This window comes from Nyctereutes procyonoides, unplaced genomic scaffold (assembly GCF_905146905.1).
Source record: "Nyctereutes procyonoides isolate TBG_1078 unplaced genomic scaffold, NYPRO_anot_genome, whole genome shotgun sequence".
Taxonomy (NCBI): Eukaryota; Metazoa; Chordata; class Mammalia; order Carnivora; family Canidae; genus Nyctereutes; species Nyctereutes procyonoides.
In genome coordinates this window covers 59,788,524-59,813,939 of record NW_026575047.1, presented here as the reverse complement: position 1 = coordinate 59,813,939, position 25,416 = coordinate 59,788,524, and the positions used below count along the sequence as shown (strand labels likewise).

Below are 25,416 nucleotides of genomic sequence, written 5' to 3'. Positions count from 1 at the left end.
TCAGCTCAGTATAATTTTGATTTCTCTTGAGACTTCCTCTTTAACTTCTGGATTATATGAAAGTGTATTGTTTAATTTTCAGATATGCAGATTTTCTGCTCCAAATCTCTAATTTGATTAGAATGTAGCTGTAGAACACACTGTGTCATTTCAGTTCTTTTAAATTTTTGGAGGTTTGTTTCATGACCCAAGTCATAGTATATTTTGGTATATATTCTATGAACACCTAAAATGAATGTTCTGCTGTTATTGGGTAGAGTGTTACATAAATATCAACTAGATCCTATTGGTTGATGGTGTTATTTAGTTATTCTATGTCCTTGCTGATTTTCTATGAAGTTGTTCTACTAATTGCTGAGAGAGACATGAAACCTCCAGCAATACCGCTGTACATGTTTCTTTCTACTTTCAGTACTGTTAGTTTTGCACCTCATATTTTGCTGTTGTTTGGTAATACACATTTAAGTCTTCTATGTCTTTCTGGTAAATTGACCCTATTATTATATAATCTCTGTGTTTACCTAGGAATTTTCTTTGTTCTGAAATTTGTCTTATATCAATATAGCCACTTGTGCTTTCTTTGGATTAATGTTTGAATAATGTATCCTTTTCCATTCTTTCACGTTTTAGCCTACTTATATTGTTATTTTTGAAGCATATTTCTTGTAGACTGCACATAGCTGAATTATGTTTTATAGTCCACTCAGCCGATCTTTTTTAGTTGTATTCAATGTTGTATTCAATGGAATTTTAATATATTAGGGTTGAACCAGTTAATTGGATGTATTTTGTAATTCTATTTTGATTTATCTCTAGTATTTTTAAATGTATCTTTTTTAAAGCTTTTTCAAGTGATTTCTATAGGTGCTAAATTCTATATACATTGCTTGTCATGGTCTCATCATGTTATCATTTTATCAGTTTGAGTAAAATTTAGAAAAACCTTACCTCACTCTACATCCTTTTAACTCCTACATTTGTAACAAAATTGTCTTAAATATTTCCTCTAAACGGAGAGAAAATGAGTGAAAATATCAGTGAGGGAGACAGAACATGAGAGACACCTGGGAAATGATCAAGGGGTAGTGGAAAGAGAAGTGGGTGCGGGGTTTGGGTGACTGGGTGATGGGCACTAAGGGGGGCACTTGGCGGGATGAGCCCTGGGTGTTATGCTATATGTTGGCAAATTGAACTCCAATATAAAAAATTAAAAAATAAATATTTCCTCTACATATGTTGATAATTACATCAAAGAGTGTTAGAATTTTTTCATCAAAATCAATCATAACTTAGAAAAATTTAGAAAATCCAAGAGAAGAGGGAAATTGTTGGATTTACCTGTGCTTTTCTTGTTTCCATTGTTCTTTGTACCTTACTGATGCTCCCAAATTCCTTCTTTTATCTGTCCTTTTGTGTTTTGATACCTTCCCTTAGCCATTCTTTTAGGATTGTTCTGCTGGCAGCAAATTCTCTTAGTTTTCTTCCATTTAAGAACATCTGATTTCACCTTCATTCTTTTTTTTTTTAAGATTTTATTTATTTATGGGAGACACACACACACACACAGAGAGAGAGAGAGAGAGAGAGAGAGAGAGAGAGGCAGAGACACAGGCAGAGGGAGAAGCAGGCTCCATGCGGTGAGCCTGATGTGGGACTGGATCCGGAGACTCCAGGATCACGCCCTTGGCTGAAGGTGGCCCTAAACCACTGAGCCACCCGGGCTGCCCTCACCTTCATTCTTGAATGATATTTTCACTGGATAGAGGATTCCAGGTTTACAGAAACCATGGATGCAGAAGAAGTGGCACAATATTTCTTCAAGAAACGAGAGAAAAGAACTGTCAACCTAGAATCCTTTTGTTTCATTTCTCTTGTTCTTTTATTTCATTTCTTTTTTCATTTTGTTTCAGTTCAAGGGTCCTTTTTAATACCCATCACTCATCTAGCCCATTCTTCACATACCTCCTCCCATCAACTCTCAGAACCCTTTGTTCTCTATCATTAAGGGTCACTTGTGGCTTATTTACCTCTCTCCTTTTTTTCTTTTTCCCCTTCCCATATGTTCATCGGTTCTGTTTCTTAAATTCCACATATGAGTGATATCATACCATGTTTGTCTTTTTGTAACTGACTTATTTCACTTAGCATAATACACTCTCACTCCATCCACATAGTTGCAAATGGCAAGATTTCATTCTTTCTCATCACTGAATAATACTCCATTGTGTATATATACCACATCTTCTTTATCTGTTCATCAGTCAGTGGACGTTAGGGCTCTCTCCATGGTTTTATTATTGTTCATAATGCTGTTATAAACATCTGGGTGTATGTATCCCTTCAAATCTACTTGTGTATCCTTTAGGCAAATACCTAGTAGTGCAACTGCTAGATCATAGGTTAGTTTTATTTTTAGCTTTTTGAGGAGCCTCCAAACTGTTTTCCAGAGTGGCTCCACCTGTTTGCATGCCCACCAAACAGTGCAAGAAGATTCCCCTTTCTCCACATACTTGCCAACACGTGTTTTTTTCGTTTGTTGTTGACTTTAGCCATTCTGACAGGTTGAGGTGGTATTGTGATTCTGATTTGTATTTTCCTGATGATGAGTGATGTCGAGCATCTTTTTATGTGTCTGTTAGCCATCTGGATATCTTCTTTGGAAAAGTGTCTATTCATATTTAGATCTTTATGATCATTTAGGTCTTTCATCCATTTTGAGTTTATTTTTGTGTATGGTATAAGAAAGTGGTCCAGTTTCATTCTTCTACATGTGGCTGTCCAATTTTCCCAACAACATTTGTTGAAGAGACTCTCTTATTTCATTGAATATTTCTTCCTACTTTGTCAAAGATTAGTTGACCATATAGTTATGAGTCCATTTCTGGGTTCTGTATTCTGCTCTGTTGATCTATATGTCTTTGTGCCAGTACCATACTGTCTTGATGACTACAGCTTTGTAATATAGCTTGAAATCCATAACTATGATGCCTCCAGTTTTGTTTTTCTTTTTCAAAAATGCTTTGGCTATTCAAGGTCTTTGATGGTTCTGTACAAACTTCGTTCTAGCTCTGAGAAAAATGTTGCTAGCATTTCGATAAAGAATGAATTGAATTAAATGTGTAGATTGCTTTGGGTAGTATAGAAATTTAAAAAATGTTTGTTCTTTCAATCCATGAGCATGGAATGGTTTTCCATTTCTTTGTGTCCTCTTCAGTTTCTTTCATCAGTGTTCCATAGTTTTCAGAGTACAAGTCTTTTTACCTCTGTAGTTAGATTTATTCCCAGGTATCTTATGGTTTTTGGTGCAATTGTAAATGGGATTGATTCCTTGATTTCTTCTTCTGCTGCTTCGTTATTGGTATCTAGAAAGGCAACAGATTTCTGCACATTGATTTTATATCCTGCAGCTTTGTTGAATTCATGTATGAATTATAGCAATTTTTTGGTGGAGTCTTTTGGTTTTTCTACATAGAGTATCATGTCATCTGCAAATAGTGAAAGTTTGACTTATTCTTTACCAATTTGGATGCCTTTTATTTCTTTTGTTGTCTGATTGCTGACACTATGACCTCCAGTACTGTGTTGAATAGTAATGATGAGAATGGACATCCTTGACTTGTTTATGACTGTTGGGGAAATGCTCCCAGTTTTTCCCCACTAAGGATGATATTTGCTGTCAGTCTTTAGTATATGGCCTTTATGATGTTGAGATATGTTCCCTCTATCCCTACTTTGTTGAGAGTTTTTATTAAGAAAGGATGCTGTATTCTGTTGAATGCTTTTTTGCATCTACTGAATCATATGCTTCTTATCCTTTCTTTTATTAACGTGGTGTATCACATTGATTGGTGAATGTTGAACCACCCTGGCATCCCAGAAATAAATCTCAATCATAGTGAATAATTCTTTTAATGTACTGTTGAATTCTGTTTGGTAATATTTTGTTGAGAATTTTTGCATCCATGTTCATCAGGGATATTAGCCTGTAATTCTCCTTTTTAGTGAGGTCTTTGTCTAGGTGTGGAATCAAGTTAATGCTGGCTTTGTAGAATGAGTTTGGAAGTTTTCCCTCTGTTTTTATTTTTTGGAATTTTTTCAGAAGACTAGGTTTTAATTCTTCTTTAAATGTTTGGTAAAATTCTCCTAGAAAGCCATCTAGCCCTGGACTCTTGTTTGTTGGGAGATTTTTGATTACTGATTCAATTTCTTTGCTGGTTATAGGTCTGTTCAAATTTTCTATTTCTTCCTCTTTCAGTTTTGATAGTTTGTATGTTTCTAGCAATTTGTCCATTTTTTCCAGAGTACCCAGTTTGTTGGCATATAATTTTTCTTTTTTTGGCATATAATTTTTCATGGTATTCTCTTATAATTGTATTTCTGTGGTGTTGGTTGTGATCTCTCCTTTTTCATTCATGATTTTGTATATTTGGGTCCTTTCTCTTTTCTTTTTCATAAGTGGCTAGAGGTTTGTCAAATTTATTAATTCTTTCAAAGAACCAGCTCCTGTTGATCTGTTCTACTGTTTTTAAAATTTCTGTATCATTGTTTTATGCTCTACTTTTTATTATTTCCCTTCTTCTGCTGGCTTTATACTTTTTTTTTTTTTTTGCTTTCCTTTTCTAGCTCCTTCAGGTATAAGGGTAGGTTGTGCGTTTGAGACTTTTCTTGCTTCTTGAGGTAGGCCTGTATTGCTGTATACTTCCTTTTTATGACTGTCTTTGCTGCATCTGAAAGGTTTTGAACTGTTGTGTTTTCATTTTCATTTTTCTTCTGTGTATTTTTTCATTTCTTCTTTAATTTCCTGGTTAACCCATTCATTCTTAGTAGGGTGTTCTTTAACTTCCATGTATTTGTAGTCTTTCCAATTTTTTTGGTGGTTGACTTCAAGTTTTATAGTGCTATGATCTGAAAATATGCATGGCATGATCTCTTTTTGTACTTGTTGGAAGTAGATTTGTGACCCAGTATGTGACCTAATCTGGAGAATGTTCCATGTGCACTAGAAAAGAATATGTAGGGGCACCTGGGTGGCTCAGTCAGTTAGGCCTCTGACTCTTGATTTTGGCTTGGATCATGATCTGAGAGTCATGGGATAAAGCCCTACTTTGGGCTCTGTGCTCAATGAAGAGTCTGCTTGAGATCACCTCTCTTTCCTTCTCCTGCCCTTCCCCGCTGCACACAACACTGTCTCTGTCTAAAACGAATAAATCTTTTTTAAAAAAGGAAAAGAATCTGTATTCTGCTGCTTTGGGATGAAATGTTGTGAATATATTTGTTAAGTTCATGTGACTCAGTGTGTCATTCAAAACCATTGTTTTCTTGTTAATTTTCTGCTTAAATTATCTGTCCATTGCTGTAAGTGGGGTGTTAAAGTTCCCTACTATAATTGTATTATTATCAGTGAGTTTCTTTATGTTTCTTATTCATTGATTTCATTCATTTCAGTTCACCCATGTTAGGGGCATAAGTATTTACAATTGTTAGATTTTTTTGATGGATAGACCCCTTAATTATGATATAATGTCCTTCTTCATCTCTTGTTACAGCCTTTGGTTTAAAATCTTGTTTGATATAAGTATGGCTACCCTGGCTTTCTTTGGTATCCATTTATATGACTATTATTTCTCCACCTCCTCATTTGAATCTGCAGGTGACTTTAAGTCTACAATTAGTCTCTTGTAGGCATCATATAAATGGGTATTGTTTTTAAATTCATTCTGATACCCTGTGTTTTTGTTGGAGCATTTAGCCCATTTACTTTCAGAGTGATTGTTGAAAGATATGAATTTAGTACCATTGTGTAACCTGTAGAGTTGTGTTTCTGGTGATGTTCTCTGGTCCTTTCTAGTCTTTGTTGCTTTTGGTCACTTTTTTCTCTCTGCTCAAATCATCTCTCTTAAAATTGTTGCAGGGTTGGTTTAGTGGTTGCAAATCAGTTTTTGTTTGGGAAACTCTTTCCTTCTATTCTGAATGACAACCTTGCTGGATGAAGAATTCTTGGCTACATATTTTTCCCATTCAGCACATTGAATATTTCCTTCCACTCCTTTCTGGCCTGCCCAGCTTTGGTGGACAGATCTGCTGTGAACCTGATCTATCTTCCTTGTAGGTTAAGGACTTTGTCCCATTGCTGCTTTCAGGATTCTTTCCTTATCTGTGTATTTTATGAATTTGACTATTATATGCCTTACAATGGTTGACTTTTGTTGAATTTGATGGGACTTCCTTGTACTTCTTGGATTTTCATGTCTGTGTCCTTCTCCAGATTAGGTAAGTTTCCAGCTATCATTTGTTCAAATAAACCTTCTGTCCCTATATCTCTCTCTTAATTTTTTGGGACTCCTATGATACAAACATTATTATGGTTTTTTTGTATATTTTTTATCGGAGTTTGATTTGCCAACACATAGTATAACACTTTGTGCTCATCCCATCAGATGCCCTCGGTGCCCGTCACTCCCCTTTTCTACCCCTCGTTCATTTCCCAGAGTTAGGAGTCTCATGTTTTGTCACCCTTTCTGATTTTTCCCACTCATTTTCTCTCCTTTCCCCTATAATCTTTTTCACTATTTTTTATATTCTCTGTATGAGTGAAACCATATAATGATTGTCCTTCTCCGATTGACTTACTTCACTCCGCATAATACCTTCCAGTTCCATCCATGTCAAAGCAAATGGTGGATATTTGTTCTTTCTAGTAGCTGAGTAGTATTCCATTGTATATATAGACCACATCTTCTTTATCCATTCATCTTTTGAAGGACATAGAGTCTCCTTCCACAGTTTGGCTATTGTGGACATTGCTGCTAGAAACATTGGGGTTCAGGTATGTCAGCTTTTCACTGCATCTGTATCTTTGGGGTAAATCCCCAGTAGTGTAATTGCTGGGTCATAGGGTAGCTCTATTTTTAACTCTTTGAGGAACCTCCATACAGTTTTCCAGGGTGACTGTACCAGTTAACATTCCTACCAACAGTGCAAGAGGGTTTAATAAGTCACTAATTTCCCTAAGTTTAGCTTCATGGTCCATTACCTTACTTTACCTCCTCTTTTCAGCTTCATCATTTTCCATAAATTAATCTTCTATGTAACTTATTTGGTTCTCTGCTTTGTCCTTCCTCATTTTCATGGCCTCCACTTAGGATTACATTTTAGTTATGCCTTTTGTAATTTCAGTTTGACTGGATTTTAGTTCTTTTATCTCCGTAGTAAGGAATTCTTTTGTGTCTTCTATGCATTTTTTCAAGCTTGGCTAGTATCCACATAATCGTTTTAAATTCTAGTTTTGACATTTTACTTATGTCTATATTGATTAAATCCCTGCGTGTGAGCACTATCTCCCATTCTTTCTTTTTGGGTGAATTTCTCCATCTTGTCATTTTGTCCAGGAAAGAAAAGAAGAAAGGAAAAGAAAAAATAACAACAAAACCACCACCACCACCCCCCGCCAAACCCCACAAAAAAACAAATCCTAGATCCTGGGTGTGTTTTGGTCTGCTTTTTAAAAGAATCTAGATCCCAAAATACAAAGGAAAAATAAAATAAAATAAAATAAGAAACAAAAATATATAAAACTTAAAATAATTAATAAAAAAACTGAAAAAATAAGAAAACAAATGAAAAAATTATCATAAAAAATAAAGAATAAGAGCACAAATTAATATGGTGGCACTCCACTCTCTAGCCCTGGAGCTGAAAATTCACACCCCCTACTCTTCAGTGAGCCATCACAGAAAGAGCAGTCAATCAGTCTTATCTCTCCAATTTCATTAGAACTTTGTGTTCATCCTGCCTGTGTCTGAGCTTTTTTATTTCAGATGTGTGACTGAGTTTCAAAACTACAAATTTTAGGGAGTTTCAAGAAATGGGCCTGCACTGTTCCTCCTAGGGAGGATCTCCCCATGGTTCTGCCATTTCTGGGCTTGTGCCAGGAAATTGGTTGCATGAACACACGGTGGTTCAGTTTATGGCAATATAGAGCAGAAAGCTGGTACCTAGACTCACTGTTCTCAGCCATCTTACATGGTCCTATGCCTGGGAACAGTGCAGCCCTAGGCACTACCCATTCTTCTTGTGACCCCGGGGAACCTCAGACCATGATGTCACACCTGGGATTCTATCCTGCTTTACCCCCTGAGCACCTTTAAGCCAGTCTGACTCCCACTGTAACAGACTTCTAAAGTTCTGATTTTTCACTCTGCTCTTGGATGTTCAGAATGATTAGATAACTATCTTGCTGTATTTGAGGGACAAGACAAGGTTAGGTCCCTTTAATTTTCCACCATCTTAACTCCTCCTAGAGATGTATCTTTTTAGTGTTTGCAGGTATCACTTTATGTTTCTATGGTGGCCCGAAGGATTCAGGAGAGAATTGCAACAACAGAGTCTGAATGGATGAGAGTGACTGGGCTCCAGTGTACCCAGTAGGGTTGCAGGCAGGTGTGTACTTGAGAGGCTGGACATTTTATTCTCATTCCTTTTAGTTTTTTCAGTGTGTCCTGGGACTTTTGGTCTTGGAGACATTCATCACCCTCATTTGACTCGGCTGTGAATCTCAGTTTCTGGCTCCTGCTTGGGCCCCCAGGTCAGTATTTTCCTGCTGAGTTTGGCCAATGGGAAGCTCTGCTGGGAGGTTGAGGGAGGTAAAGGAGGGGGAAGCTAGTTAGTACTTCTCCCCATTCCACCATGCTTTGGGGGCATCTTTTCTGGGGCTTCAGATTCTTCCAGAAAGGCTCAGTGTAGTTTCTGCACTCCCCTTCTCCCTCTGCTCCTCAACTATGGTGGGGTGGAAATTTTCCTGCTACTGGTAATCTTCTGGTTCATATCTTACCATGTTCATCTTCTGTGTAACCAGTGTCTATGATTATGTATTCTGGGAAGCTTCTCTTTCCTTCTTGGGCCCTGCCTGATTCAGTTAGTGAAGGAAGGAAAAGGAAAAGGCAAAAGCTGAGATTGAAAAGGAGGGAGGACATATGGGTGTGTAAGGAGGGAGGTAGAGGAGAACAAGAGTGAAAATTGCCTTGGGAGATATGTTAAAATCACTGGGAAGTTCTAGGACCCAGTGGGAACACTGCATATGGAGGTCACATGAGACTGTTAGAACCACAGAGGGTTCTCTATGGTTATAGTTAGCTGCTTGGATGGTGCCATAGGGCAGGAAAGCCGGTGTTTTGAGTTTTGCCATGGGTGGCAGACAGACCCCAGGTAGCCCCCATGATGCGCATTGCCTGGTGGTCGTACCTTTGTGAGATCCCCTCCCCTGACCTGTGACTGGCTTCTAACCAAAGAGGATGGATGGGATGTCACTCCTATGGTTGTGTTGCATTATGTAAAAATTTGCCTTGCTAGTTGACTTACTTTGGAGACTCTCATTGTTGTGATGAAGTGAACAGACATGTTTGGGGAGTCCACATGGCACAGAACTGCAGGAAGCCAGTTGAAAGTGAGGGTGGCTTCTGAGAGCTCAGTGTGGTCTCTAGCCAACAGCTAGTAAGAAGCAGGGCCCTCAGTCCTATAGCATCAGGAATTGAATTCTGCCAACACTGAGTCATCTTGGAAGCATATTTTTTCCCCTGGTTGAGCCTCTAGATGAGAACACAGCCTGATGACACCTTGAGATCCTGAGCAAATGATCCAGCTAAACCTGACCCAACCCTGGACCCACAGAAACTCTGAAATTATAAACATGTTATTTTAAGCGACCATATTTGTAGTAATTTGTTACGCAGCGATAGGAAACTCACATATCAGGTGAACTTGACAGAATGAGTTGGGGCAAATAAGAGAAGAGTATTTGCTGGACTGTGGAATCTCAGCTGGGCAGGGTGTGGGGATAAGGGAGGTTTGGTTGAAGTGGAAGCAGACAAGCTCCCTGCCAGTGAAGTGATCACATAACTGAGAGCCCAGGGGGTTGGAAGTATCATCTCTGTAGATGTTGAAACCAAAATATTACAGGAGTTATAGAGAGCTTTGGGTTATAGAGATAAGAGAGAGTGAGACCATAAGCTAGGACTCAGATTTTTAAAGAATGAAGAGATATGACTAGGAAGATAGACAGTTGTATTAAGAGGTTGGCATGTTGTATGAAGCAGCTGGAGTAGTTTAGGGAGGGGAGAAGATGGCAGTGGGGAATCAGGAGAATACCTTTCCAAACTCTCAGCAGAACTAATTACATAATTTGTGGAACCCTGTGAAAAATGAAAATGTGAGGCTCCTTGTTCAAAAAGCAGGAAAAAATGTTAATACTACTAAAACATAAAGCTTTTTCCTTTCTTTCATTATCTTTCCTGAATTGTCACCATATTTTAAAAATTGCTACTTAATGTCATTATTCTAAGTAAGGAAAAATTACAAATCTAAATTATTAGCATGAATGTCATCATTCATCTTTATTGTGAAGCATCATTTTAAGTGCAGATATGAGAGCATTTAACTTGTAGGTGAAATCAGGAAAGTTGTACAATTTGTATTTTGCAGTTCTTACATGCATGTGGACAATGGAAACATTGCATGAAACTAACTTAAATGTGTTTACTGTACTTTTTGATACAGGCACATTCTACCAACACTCTTCTTCTTACTGATGAGTGAGTCACAAAGAGTGGTGGACCCATTCCACCTATAGTTATGTACATTGCTTTACAATGTTGCAAATCCTGCTCAACCAAAGCTCACAATAAGTGTTGGCTTCTTAGCAACTCTTGATATCAAACCATGCTGCTGCAAATCAAAGGTCATTGCTGGGGTCATGGGATGCTGGCAAATGTAAAAGATTTAAATGGTAATGGTTAAAAATATAATCCAAATAGTAGAACCTCATAACCTTTCATTTTTACTTTGAATTAGTTGAATTACTTTTGATGAGTAATTGTTTTCATTTTTATAATAGGTATTATTTTCCCATTACAAAAGTATTGATTTGCTGGATGCGAAAACCATAAAACCATAGCATAGAAGCAAAGGAGAAAGCTCCCATTACCCAGAGGTAGTCCTGTATTGGAGGCAGGGTCTTTTTGGTCTTCTGTTATATGCATATGCTATATATATATATTTATTTCAAGAAAAATAGCTTATCAGTTTTTTCTGTATCCTTAATATTTCCCACTATCAATCAGTATCCCTTTAGAACATTTTTAGTTGCATAGTATTACATACTATGCACATATTACAACTTGCTTTACTAATGTTCTCTTGTTGAATACTTAGGTCATGGCTAGTGTGAAATATGCTACAATGTTCATCCTTGGAAAGAGTGTACACTGTTTCCCTGTGCTATTAGAATGCTGAAGCACTGGAAGGGCCTCATTATAACAGGCCAAAAAACAACAAGGGTAGAAAGAGACTGAATGGATTCCGTATGGATTCCCCAAGGCGCAAACAATATTCCCAGTTTGTTTTCATCAACAGTGCTTTCTTTCTGGCTGACTTCCTAAGAAGAGTGACAACGGAACATGCATCTAGAGAACAAAGGTCGGCTGACCTCTGGTGTGCTGGAGATGGAGCTACATCAGACATCTGCTCCCATGTGTGCTGGTTTAGGAAGATCAGAGCCAGCAGAATCAGCCACCAGCAAATGTGGGCTCCAGCCGAGAGTGAACAGGGCAGAGCCGTCAACCTCCTACCCCAGCAGGGCAGCTGGGCAGAGCCGCTGGGCTTCTGTGGACCGGGACTTTAATTCATTCCTCACAGAGCAGAGGTGAGTTTCTGAGATTTTTTTTTAAAGATTTTATTTATTCATGAGAGACAGAGAGACAGAGAGAGAGAGAGAGAGAGAGAGGCAGAGACATAGGCAGAGAGAGAAGCAGGCTCCATGCAGGGAGCCTGATGTGGGACTTGATCCTGGGACTCCAGGATCACACCCTGGGCTGAAGGCAGACACTCAACAGCTGAGCCACCCAGGCATCCCAGTTTCTGATAGTTTTATCCTGTAAATGTGGAATTCACAAATATGGGATATTCCCATGAACATAGTACCCCTATGTTTTGTGGGAAAATTTTCAGATATTATGGAAGAAATACAAGACTTTTTCTAGTAATTTCTTGACCTATTTTGAGTGAATGCTCTTTCTAAAATAGGGCTAAGAGAACTCCAAAAGATAATAAAAATAGAGTTTTTAGCATGAATTGGCATTTACTATATTATTTAAGGCACTAAAAATATTATGACTTAAAAAGCATATATATTTATATCTTAGCATGTGCTTTATTCCTACAAATATGTTAAATGAAGCAGTTGAATATTGTTTTTCATGTTAGAAAAATCTAGATTTAGATAAAAAGTACTTTTTGATAAACTTAAATATTTACCAAAATACAACTAATAAATAGATATAAAAGCATCCTGTTTAAGTGTCTGTTCATACCCATGTAGGGGACATATTGGTTACCCTGCAGATGTGGGTATCCTTGTCCCCACAGGCAGTAAGTCCTGCTCTGGGCAGTTGCTCAGCCAGAACCTGACCCAAACAGTGCCAGTGTCGAATGTTTAAAAAGGCAAAGCATCACAAAAATGCATACAAGTGTAGATCCCCACCACCTGCCATGATCCTCTCCCCTCCTCTTCTCTAGGGTGGGACCTCTCCCAATTTACGGTGGTCTCACCAGTGTTCAGGTTCATACTTCCGTTTGTTTATGTATCATTAAATAGTTTCTGCTCTTGTTTTGCAAATGGTTAAACATTGCTTTGCTTTTTTTGTCCATCTTTTTGAGATTTGTCAGTCTGGATGCCTGTAGTTCTTGTTAATTCATTTGGACTGCTCACATAAAATGTCAGTATATGAATGTACAACAGTTTACATATCTTCTCCTATAACTAGCTATTCGGTGTCTCCCACACTCCTTAGGTTTTTGCTATTAAAAACTGCCTACAACACATTTTCTCCATAGGTTTTCTAGGGTGTAAGTTGGGGGATTCTCTAGAGTATCTCTCTTCTTGAGAACAAATGTTGGTTCCTAAAATGTACGCACCTTTGGATTTACTAGATGGTACCAGATTAATAATTGTATAAATTTACTCTCCCACATTCCCAGCATTTGGTGCTGGCGGACTTTAACATGAGAAGATGTGTTACATGTGATATACTGTGTCATGGTTTGCAAGGAAATTTGCATTTCCTTGTCTAGAAAAGCAGACCTTTTTCTTACATGTTTATTAGACAGTTGGGTTTGTTTCTCATAATGTGCCACCTCATACATTTTGGTCAACTTTCTAATGAGTTATTTATATTTTTCTGTGTTTCGGTTTTTTAAAATAAAATTCTTATATTAACTCTCTTTGGTCCTGTGTTGCAGTGTCTTCTTCAAGCCAGATGATCATCTTTTCTCTTTATTTATGATTTTTAAAAAAGATTTGTTTATTTATTTTAGAGAGAGAAAGAGAGAGAGAGAGAGAGCATGGGTGGAAGGGGTAGAGGGAGGAGGAAAGAGAATTTGAAGCAGATTCCACATTGTGCATGGAGCCCAGTGCAGGGCTCAATCTCATGACTCTGAGATCATGACCTGAGTTGAAACCAAGAGTCAGATGCTCAACCAACTTTGTTTCCAGGTGCTCCTATTTATGTGTCTATGTTTTTTTAAGTAAAGTATTTAATATGATTATATTTGTTAAGTTTTTCATGGTTTTATGCTCTTTTTGGGGGTTAATATTTTTAAGTTCATATATTTTTAAGAACTCTCCTATCTGATTTAATAAATATTTTCTCCTGTTTTCTAAAAGTTGTAAACTTTTATAAGTCCTTTATACTTAGCTCCTTTACCTACTTGGAAGTCATTTTTAAGTTGCCCTTCCTTCCCCTCTCTCCCTTCCTCTTTCCTTCTTTACTGCTTAAAAAAAATACATACCAAAAAAAACGCCCAGTAAATTTTTAATAAAAATTTTGGGTCTGAAGTGCATGAATAATTAAGAGAGGGCACCCTTGGAAGGTGAAGGAGTACCTCCAGAATTTACATGTGGAATTGGCTTAAGGCAGACTCTGTGGGGAAACTGGGACTGGAGACATTCTCTGGAAGCTGTGTTGACCTGTTACATCAGCTGTCTCTTGCCACAATAACGGTGCAGACCCGAAACATAAACTTCATGTGGGTGGTAGGGTGGTGGTTTAACCCCCTTCTGCCAGTGTAGGTGTGACTGCCAGCTGAATTAGGGGTCCCGTGGGTCCCTGCCTCTCATTCTTCCAAAGGAATCATCATTCAGGAGTGGAAGCTGGTCATAAGCCTCTGCCACCTCACGTGGGCTAACATCTCATCAGCAGACTGAAGGTCAGAGATACATCTTGTGCTCTGAGGGTCACCAGATAGAATGCAGGTTGCAAATGTGAGTTTCAGATAAAAATGAACATTTTGGGGGAAGTTCTTTTTTTAATTTAATTTAAATTATTTGCCAACATATAGTATAACACCCAGTGCTCATCCCGTCAAGAGCCCTCCTCAATGCCCATCACCCAGTCACCCCATCCCCCTGCCCGCCCACCTCCCCTTCCACAACCCTTTGTTTATTTTCCAGAGTTAGGAGTCTCTCATAGTTTGTCTCTAATTTTTCCCACTCAGTTCCTCTCCTTTCCCTTATAATCCCTCTCCCTATTTTTTATATTCCCCGAATGAATGAAACCATATAATGTTTGTCCTTCTCCGATGACTGACTTCACTCACCATAATACCCTCCAGTTTCATCCAGGTTGAAGCAAATGGTGGGTACTTGACGTTTCTAATGGCTGAGTAATATCCCATTTTATATATAGACCACATCTTCTTTATCCATTTATCTTTCGATGGACACCGAGGCTCCTTTCACAGTTTGGCTATTGTGGACATTCCCGCTATAAACATTGGGGGGCAGGTGTCTCGGGGTTTCACTGCATCTGTATGTTTGGGGTAAATCCCCAGCAGTGCAATTGCTGGGTCGTAGGGCAGGTCTCTTTTTAACTCTCTGAGGAACCTCCACACAGTTTTCCAGAGTGGCTGCACCAGTTACGTTCCCACCAACAGTGTAAGAGGTTCCCCTTTCTCCACATCCTCTCCAACATTTGTTGTTTCCAGTCTTGTTCATTTTCCCATTCTTACTGGTGTGAGGTGGTATCTCAATGTGGTTTTGATTTGTATTTCCCTGATGGCAAGTGATGCGGAGCATTTTCTCATGTGCTTGTTGGCCATGTGTATTCCTTCTTTGGTGAAATTTCTGTTCATGTCTTTTGCCCATTTCATGATTGGATTGTTTGTTTCTTTGCTATGGAGTTTAATAAGTTCTTTATAGATCTTGGATACTAGTCCTTTATCTGATACGTCATTTGCAAATACCCTCTCCCATTCTGTAGGTTGTCTTTTAGTTTTGTTGACTGTTTCTTTTGCTGTGCAGAAGCTTCTTATCTTGATGAAGTCCCAATAGTTCGTTTTTGCTTTTGTTTCCCTTGCCTTCATAGATGTAGTTTGCAAGAAGTTGCTGTCCCCACATTCAAAAAGGCTGTTGCCTGTGTTCCCCTCTAGGATTTTGATGGATTCTTAACTCACATTTAGATCTTTCATCCATTTTGAGTTTATCTTTGTGTCTGGTGTAAGAGAGTGGTCCAGTTTCATTCTTCTGCAAATGCCTCTCCAATTCTACCAGCACCATTTATGAAGAGACTGTCATTTTTCCAGTGGCTAGTCTTTCCTCCTTTCGAATATTAGTTGACCATAGAGTTGAGGGGCCATTTCTGGGTTCTCTATTCTGTTCCATTGATCTATGTGTCTGTTTTTGTGCCAGTACCACACTGTCTTGATGACCACAGCTTTGTAGTACAACCTGAAATCTGGCATTGGATGCCCCCAGATATGGTTTTCTTTTTTAAAATTCCCCTGGCTATTCGGGGTCTTTTCTGATTCCACACAAATCTTAAAATAATTTGTTCTAACTCTCTGAAGAAAGTCCATGGTATTTTGATAGGGATTGTATTAAATGTGTAAATTGCCCTGGGTAACATTGACATTTTCACAATATTAATTCTTCCAATCCATGAGCATGGAATATTTTTCCATCTCTTTGTGTCTTCCTCAGTGTCTTTCAGAAGTGTTCTGTAGTCTTTAGGGTATAGATCCTTTATGTCTTTGGTTAGGTTTCTTCCTAGGTATCTTATGCTTTTGAGTGCAATTGTAAATGGGATTTACTCCTTAATTTCTTTCTTCAGTCTCATTGTTAGTGTATAGAAATGCCACTGAGTCCTGGGCATTGATTTTATATCCTGCCACACTGCTGAATTGCAGTATGAGTTCTAGCAATCTTGGGGTGGAGTCTTTGAGTTTTCTATGTACAGTATCATGTCATCTGCAAAGAGGGAGAGTTTGACTTCTTCTTTGCCAATTTGAATGCCTTTTATTTCTTTTTTTCTAAGTCTAGGACTTCTAGTACTATTTTGAATAGCAGTGGTGAGAGTGGACATCCCTGTCTTGTTTCTGATCTTAGGGGAAAGGCTCCCAGTTCTTCCCCATTGAGAATGATATTTTCTGTGGGCTTTTCATAAATGACTTTTAAGATACTGAGGCATGTTCCCTGTACCCCTACACTTGAAGAGTTTTAATCATGAATGGATGTTGTAATTTGTAAAATACTTTCTCTGCATCTGTTGAGAGGATCACATGGTTCTTGTTTTTTCTCTTATTGATGTGATTTATCACATTGATTGTTTTATGAGTGTTGAACCAGCCCTGCATCCCGGGGATTAATCCCACTTGGTCACAGTGAATAATCCTCTTAATGTACTGTTGGATCCTATTGACTAGTATCTTGTTGAGAATTTTTACATTGGTGTTGATCAGGGATATTGGTCTATAATTCTCCTTTTTGGTGGGGTCTTTGGTTTTGGAATTAAGGTGATGCTGGCCTCATAGAAGGAGTTTGGAAGCATTCCATTCCTTTCTATCCTTTGGAATAGCTTTAGTAGAATAGGTATGGTTTCTTCTTTAAACGTTTGCTAGAATTCCCCTGGGAAGCCATCTGGCCCTGGACTTTTGTGTCTTGGGAGGTGTTTGATGACTGCTTCAATTTCCTCGCTGGTTATTAGCCTGTTCAGGTTTTCTATTTCTTCCTGTTCCAGTTTTGGTAGTTTGTGGTTTTCTAGAGATTCATCCATTTCTTCCAGATTGCCTAATTGTTGGCATGTAGCTGCTCATAATATGTTTTTAAAATCATTTCTATTTCCTTGGTATTGGTTGTGATCTCTCCTTTTTCATTCATGGTTTTATTAATTTGAGTCTTTTCTCTTTTGTTTTTAATGAGGCCGGCTAATGGTTTATCTATCTTACTAATTCTTTCAAAGAACCAACTCTTGATTTTGTTCATCTGTTCTACAATTCTTTTGGCCTCTATTCATTGAATTCTGCTATGGTCTTTATTATATCTTTTCTATGTGGGTTAGGCTTATTTGCCATTCTTTCTCCAGTTCCTTTAAGTGCAAGGTTAGTTTGTGTATTTGAGTTTTTTTTTCCATTTTTTTTTTGCAGAAGGCTTGTATTTTGATTTCCCTCTTAAGATCACCTTTCCTTTATCCCAAAGATTTTGAACGGTTGTGTTTTCATTTTCATTAGTTTCCATGAATCTTTTTAATTCTTCTCTACTTTCCTGGTTGAGTCTTTCATCTTTCAGCAGGATGCTCTTTAACCTCCATGTGTTTGAGTTTCTTTCACATTTCTTCTTGTGATTGAGTTCTAGTTTCAAAACATTGTGGTCTGAAATATGCAGGGGACAATCCCAATCTTTGGTATTGATTGCGACCTGATTTGTGACCCTGTATGTGGTCTATTCTAGAGAAACTTCCATGTACACTTGACAAGAATGTGTATTCATTTGCATTCAGATATAATGTTCTGTATATATCTGTGAAATTTGTTTGGTCCAGTGTATCACTCAAGGGCCGTGTTCTTTGGTCATGTTCTGCTTATATCTGTCATTTGCAGAAAGTGCCATGTTGAAGTCTCCTACTATTAGTGTATTATTATCTAAGTATGTCTTTACTTTGGTTATTAAATTGATTGATATACTTGGCAGCTCCCACATTAGGGTCATAAATACTTGTGTTAGTTAGATCTTCTTGTTGGATAGGCCCTTTAAGGATTATATAGTGTCCCTCTTCATCTCTTGCTACAGTCTTTGGTATAAACTTTAATTTGTCTGATATGAGGATGGCTACCCCAGCTTTCTTTTGAGGACCATTTGAATGGTAAATGGTTCTCCACCCCTTCATTTTCAGGCTGGAGGTGTCCTTAGGTCTAAAATGAGTCTCCTTGTTATAAATAAATAAATAAATAAATAAATAAATAAATAAATAAATAAATTAAAATGAGTCTCTTGTAGATGGTATATACATGAGTCTTGCTTTTTTATACAGTCCAATATCCTGCATCTTTTGATGGGATCATTTAGCCCATTCACATTCAGAGTAACTATTGCAAGAAATGAATTTAATTACCTATACACTTCCTGTTTTTGTGGATTGTTTCTTGGGGCTCCCTCTTTCTTTTACAGAGTCCCCTTAATATATCTTGCAGAGCTGGTTTGGTGGTCACATATTCTTTGAGTTTCTGCCTATCTTGGAAGCTCTTTATCTTTCCTATTCTGAATGAGAGCCTTGCTGGATAGAGTATTCTTGGCTGCATGTTCTTCTCATTTAGGACCTGAATATATCCTGCCAGCCCTTTTTGGCCTGCCACGTCTCTGTGGAGAGGTCTGCTGTTAATCTAATATTTCTCCCCATATAACTTTGGATCTCTTGTCTCTTGCTGCTTTAAGGATCTTCTCTTTATCTTCGTAATTTGCAAGTTTCACTATTAAATGTCGAGGTGTTGAACGTTTTTTATTGATTTTAGCTGGGGATCTCTCTATCTCTTAGATCTGAATGCCTGTTTCCTTCTCCAGATTATGAGAAATTCTCAGCTATGATTTGTTCCAATATACTTTGTGGTCCTCTCTCTCTCTCTCATCCTCTTCTGGAATCCCAAGTAGACATTTATTTTTCCTTTCAAGCTATCATTTATTTATTTCTCTAAGCTTTTCCTTGTGGTCTCTTAATTGTTTTTCTCTTTTATTCTCTGCTTCTTTTCTTTCCCTCAACTTTCCTTCTATGTCATTCACTCTCTCTTCCATCTCATTAACCCCAGCGGTTAGAGCATCCAGTTTGGATTGCATCTTAGTTAAATGTTTTTAATTTTAGCCTTGTTAGATCTCAATTCTGTAGTAATGAAGTCTCTAGAGTCCTTTATGCTTTTTTTCCAGAACCACCAGTAACTTTATAATTGTACTTCTGAATTGAATTTCTGACATGTAATTGTAGAAATGTGAAAGTCAAAAATGAAAAAATGTAAAAACAAAGAGTTGGTAAAGTATTGTAGTTAAGCTGGGAAAAGAGAAAAAAATTTGGAAAATTTTAACCTGATATAAAAACAAGTCGTAATGAAAAATAGGGGAAGGGGACCCTCTAGTTCTATTTTCCCTCAGTCCTGGAGCTTTCCAGCGCTGCTTGTCCAATAACCTTGCTCTTCCCCTGTTCTTCCAATTGGTCCTCTGGGGGAGGGGCCTGCTGTGCTGACTCTCAGGTGTCTGTGCCTGGGGGAGATGCCCTGCCCCTTGCTGGGTGCTGGGCTTAGTGTGAGCTGTTTATCCTGTGGAGTCTCTGTTCCCTAGAGGCCCTGCATCTGCCAGGTGCAGGGTGAAATGAAGAGAGAAAAATTTGCCGGCAGCCAGATTTCCAGCCCTGGAGTCAGCTCCCCGTGAGTAACTAACCTCAGTCTCCCAGTCTGCACTGGCTTAGATGCTCCTGGGGCCGCACGGGAGCGCTGATCTGCACAGCTTGGGGGCACCCAGTGGCAGGAGAGTTCTTGCTGTCCCCTGCCCTCCCCACTTCCACCTGTCCTGGAGGAAATGGAGAATAGATGGTTGTCTGTTTAGGTGCCTTTGGATCCAGGGCCCTGGATGCCACTGGACCTGCACTTCTGGGGACCACCTTTTCCAAAGCTGCATCTGTCCATTGCTAGAGTCTAGGGTGAAGGATCGCCAGGGCCAGCCTGTGTTACTAATGGGCTTCTCCCAAATGCCCCGAGGGCTGTGGCGCACCTGCCCTTACAGATATGGGACTGTGGTTTGTGGTGAGGTTTGTCCTGGGTGCCCCTCTTCTTATAGTGTCTCCAGGGATCTTGATGCATCACTGCCTCTCTTGCAATTCTGCCCGATTTCCCTGCTAAGCACTTTTAAGTCAGGGAAAGCTCAGGCTTGGATTTTTAAAGTTCTCACTTCTCCAGGGCTGGGCTTTTGTGCCTTGGAGGCTTTCACCCACTCCACTTTAGCCCTGCTAGTTGTGGTTCCCCTCCCCTACTTTATTTCTTTATTTTTTCCATCTTCCTATTTTGTTAGAAGCAAAAACTTTTCTCTCTGTAGTGTTCCAGCTGTTCTCTTTTTACCTCAGGTCGAATTTGTAGGAGTTCAGGATGTTTCGAAAGTTATCTAGGTAAGTGTGTGGGGCCAGGCGAGTTGAGGACCCCTACGCCTCCACTATCTTGCTAGTCTCCCCCCTAAATTGAATCTTTAACAAAGACTCTTTCCCAAACTTAATTGCCTTGACTTATTTATTGATAAGTAATTGACCATAAGTGTAAGCAGTTATTTCTGTACTCTCAGTTCTGTTCTGTTGTTCTATATATCTGTACTTATGTCAGTACTACACTGTCTTGATCACTGTAGCTTTGTAGTATGGTTTTAAAAAGACCAACCATATTGAAATGTAAGTTACATACCATATAATTCACTCATTTAAAGTGTACAATTCAATAGTTTTTGCATATTACATGAATTGTTAGAAATTGTCTTCTTTAATGACTAATTATGTTAAATATCTTTTCATGGGCTTATGCCATTTATATATTTTCTTTGAGAAATGTCTGTTGAAGTATTTTGCATTTTGTTTACTTGGATTCCTTCCCCTCCCCCACCGTGTGTATTCTGCTGTTGTTTTGTAAAGTACACTATATTTATGAAAATGAGTTACAGTGTTGTTCAAGCCTGCTGTATATTTACTGATTTTCTATGAAGATATTTGAAGCATTTTTGAAAGTGGGATATTAAAATCCCCAACTATTATTGTGGTGCTATTTCCCCTTTAATTCTGTCAGTGTTTGCTTCATATATTTTGAGGGTGGTGTTGTTTGGTGCATTAGTTATTTACAATTTTTATATCTTTTTGAAGAATGGACCCTTTCATTAATATATAATGCCTTCTTTTTTCTCCTTAATAGTTTTTAAATTTAATATTATTTTGTCCACAGCTCTCTTTTAGTTATGGTTTGCATGGAATATTAACTTCTATCTTTTTATTTTCAGCATATTTGTGTGTTTAGATCTAAAGTGTATCCCTTGTATATAGCATATACTTGGTTCTTATTTTTTAATTTACCCTCTCAGTCTTCCTTTTTATTGGAGAATTTATGTATATTTATATAATTACTGATAAGGAAGGACCTCTGCCAATTTGCTATTTGTTTTCTGTATATCTTATGTAATTTTTGTCTCTTATTTCTCCATTACTGCTTTTTCTGTGTTTAACTGATTTTTTATAGTGACACATTTTGATTCTCTTTTAATTTCCATTTTTACAGACATTTTTTGTGATTACATCAGGATTACATCTAACATCCTAAAGTCATAGCAATCTAATTTGAAGTGATATTAAATGTACTATTTTACTCATAACACTGCTGACACCAAATGAAAGAATTTTTCCTTTCTGACACCAACCAATTACTCCGATTCTGTGCAAAAACCACCTGGGTGTCCAACAGTTCAATTCAATTCTAACAGTATATATCTGGAGTTAGTGTCATATCCCACAAGTCCCACTGTGCCATCCCCACTTCAGATGCTAGTTGCAAATCCTGAGCCTCCTGTACTTCTATCTGATTGACTACATGTTGTGAGTTTTCATGGCCTCCTCCTCAGGTTTGATAATTTGCTAGAATGCCTTGCAGAACTCAGGGAAGACTTTACTTATGCTTACTGGTTTATTGTAAAGGAAAAGGAACAGCCAGATGGAAGGGATGTACAGGGCAAGAGATGGGGGTGGGCATGGCATAGGGCGTCTCTGCACTTTCCAGGTGCACCACCTTCCCAGTAACTTGATGCATTTACCAATTCCAAAGCTCTCCCAACCTCTCCTTTAGTTTAATATTTTTTAAAAAACAGAGATTCCATTATGTAGGCATGACTGATTAAGTTATTCGATATTGGTGATTGAATTCAATCTCCAGCCCTCCTCTTCTTTCTTTACACTGAGCTGGACTTCCTCTGAGTTAGGGATCATCATGAGGTAAATGTTTAAGTTTTTCTCAGAAATTTTCTGAGCATTTGCCTGGCTTTGGTATATGTGTATCTTTCTAAATTCCTTTGTATACATTCAAAGCAGTCGCTTTTGAATGTCCTAATTTCTCAGAGACTCCTACCCCAGTTTCTTCCCTGGCCTTAGATGATCTATTCTGTATCCCCACTTATAATCTCTTGCCCCAGGTATTTGTGGTCTTGTAGTCCACCTTGAAGCTTTTATGAGCAGTGCCTGCTGATTTTCCCATTTGCACTGTGAGGTATGTGAAACAGAGATGAGCACCTTTCATCATGCATGAATCTTTCAAGTAGCTCTGAGACAACTTAGAATAAACATATTCAATATGTTTTAAATGAAGTGTTTCCTGCTTCTAGTTTGAAGGGTTGGGGGAACTTAGAACAAGACTGCCACCAGGTCAAGACCCAGATCACCTCTACACCAGGGAGGGCATGGGTCAAAGGCAAGTAAAATGCCCCCAAAATTTCCTACCCTTTTGAAGATGGCTTTTTATTGTTTGGGCTTTTGCTTCATTGCTATAAACCTTTGACTATTTTCCAGATCTCTTACAAATTTGGTTCAGAAAGCTTCTGGTCCATTCTTCCTTCTTTCCCTCCTCCTCCTCCTCCTCCTCCTCCTCCTCCTCCTCCTCCTTCTTTTAATGTTTCTGTGGGGGAATGGCCATTCTTCTCTCTTCTTTATTCTGAAGAGTCATTTTACTGTCTGTAGAATTATTGGTTGATAGACTTTCCGCACATGCTGTTGAGCCACTCTAGTGAAATTTTTATTTCATTTGTGGTACCTTACAATTATAGAATTTCTGTTTGTTCTTTTCAATACTTTCTCTTTATTGATATTCTCTATTTTGTGAGACATCAGTTTCATGCTTTCATATAGTTCTTTAAATATGGTTTCCTGGGACACCTGGGTGGCTCAGTTGGTTTAACATCTGACTCTTGATTTTGACTCAGGTCATGACCTCAGGGTCATGAGATCAAGCCCCATGTTTGGCTTTGCACTGGGTATGAACCTGCTTAAGATTTTCTCTCTCCCTTTCCCTCTACCTCTCTTCATGCCTCCCTACCTCATCCTGCCTCGTGCTCTCTTCCTCAAAAAAGCCAAAAAACAACTTTTTTCCTCAAAAAAGCAAAAAACAACTAAATAAGTAAATATGGTTTCCTTTCATTCTTGAACATGTTTAAAATTGCTGATTTAACGTTTTTTGTTTAGGAACTCCAATATCTGACCCTCTTCAGGGACGGTGCCTATTAACCATGTTCCCCCTGTATATGGGACATACGTGTCTTTCCATGTCTCAAAAGTTTTTGTTGAAATTGGATATTAAATTTTTTAAAAAGTTAAAAAAAGAATTTTAAGTCTGTATCATTTATTGTGTTGTTGACATGGAATACTCTGTTCTGTTAGCTTAGTGAATTGACAGAGAGATATTCTTTTTCTAAAAATTTAACTCATTTAATTTTTTTAATTTAAATTTTGTTAGTTAACTTATAATATATTATTGCTTTCTGGAATAGAATTCAGTGATTCGTCATTTACATACACCTAATGCTCATCACATGTGGCTTCATTAGTACTCATCACCCATCTAGCCAATCCTCGACCCACTTTCCTCCACCAACCCTCAGTTTATTCTCTTTGTTAGGAGTCACTTACAGCTTGTTTAACTCTTCCCTTTTTCTCTTTTTCCCCTTCCCATATGTTCACTTGTTTTCTTTCTTAAATTCAACATATGACAGAGATATTCTTAAATGTCTAGAGCTCAGAAGTCTCCTGCCTTTGCCAAGGGACTGTGTGTACATTTTGGGATAAACCTTTAATATTCTGTCAGGCATTCTGCCTTATTCTTCATTTCTTGCTTGAGCAAAGTTTCAAGGTCAGTCAGAGATGATAGCTTAGAGCCTTCTTGGACCTGTGCATAGCCCTGGAAATGCACGTATCCTTGCACATTCATGTGGATTCTAGATTCCCGAGAATATGGTGGAGCTTTTCAAAATCCATAATGCAACTAGCATATAAAAGAACCAGCTTTAGAACTCTATCAAACCATCAACAAAAAGGCAACCTACTGAATGAGGAAGGTATTTGCAAATGATATATCCATAGGGGTTAATATCCAAATATATAAAGAATTTATGCAACTCAACATCACAAAAACCCAAACAACTCAAAAAATGAGCAAAGGACCTGAGTAGACATTTTCCCAAAGAAGACATACAGATGGCCAGTAGACACATGAAGATACTCAATATCACTCATCATAAGGGAAATGCAAATCAAAAACTACAATGAATTGGAGAAGGACAAACAGTGTATGTTCTCATTCATTTGGGGAATATAAATAACAGTGAAAGGGAATATAAGGGAAGGGAGAAGAAAAAGACTCCTAACTCGGGGAAACGAACTAGGGGTGGTGGAAGGGGAGGAGGGCAGGGGATGGGGGTGAATGGGTGACGGGCACTGAGGGAGGCACTTGAAGGGATGAGCACTGGGTGTTATTTTGTATGTTGGTAAATTGAACACCAATAAGAAATTAATTTATTAAAAAAACTACAATGAGATGATCACTGTAAACCTGTCAGAATGGCTAGTATCAAAAAGACAGGAGATAGCAAGTGGTGAGGAGGATGAGGAGAAAAAGGAAACTTTGTACACTGTTGGTGGGGATATAAATTGCTACCATCACTGTGGAAAATAGTATGGAGGTTCCTCAGAAAATTAAAAATAGAAATACCATATGGTTCCATAATTCCACTGAAGAAAACAGAAACACTAATTTGAAAAAATATATGTACCCCTATATTTATTGCAGCATTATTTACAATAGCCAAGATATGGAAGCAACCTGTGTCCATGTCCATTTGTAGATGAATGGATAAGGAGGATGTGATATATATACATTTATATGCATACACATCCCCCAAAGAAGAATGAGATTATGCCATTTGTGACAACATGGATGGAACTAAAGTGTACTGTGCTAAATTATAGAAGTCAGACTGAGAAAGAGAAATTCTATATGATTTCACTCATATGTGGAATCTAAAAAAAGTAAATGAATAAACAAAAAGCA

General features: G+C 38.1%; 1 protein-coding gene across 5 annotated transcripts in view; it reads left to right on the top strand.

Moving 5' to 3' along the window:
* Positions 1 to 25,416, top strand: part of OCA2 (OCA2 melanosomal transmembrane protein) — a 389,085-nt gene that overhangs the window by 26,109 nt on the left and 337,560 nt on the right. For 4 of the 5 annotated variants that reach the window (XM_055326881.1, XM_055326880.1, XM_055326877.1 and 1 more), the window contains exons 2-3: positions 8,484 to 8,584; positions 11,407 to 11,695. In XM_055326881.1, the coding sequence (XP_055182856.1) occupies positions 11,451 to 11,695 (245 nt within the window). In that variant the 5' untranslated portion in view covers positions 8,484 to 8,584; positions 11,407 to 11,450. The remainder of the gene's footprint in view (positions 1 to 8,483; positions 8,585 to 11,406; positions 11,696 to 25,416) is intronic. The other variant, XM_055326878.1, reaches the window with a different exon arrangement.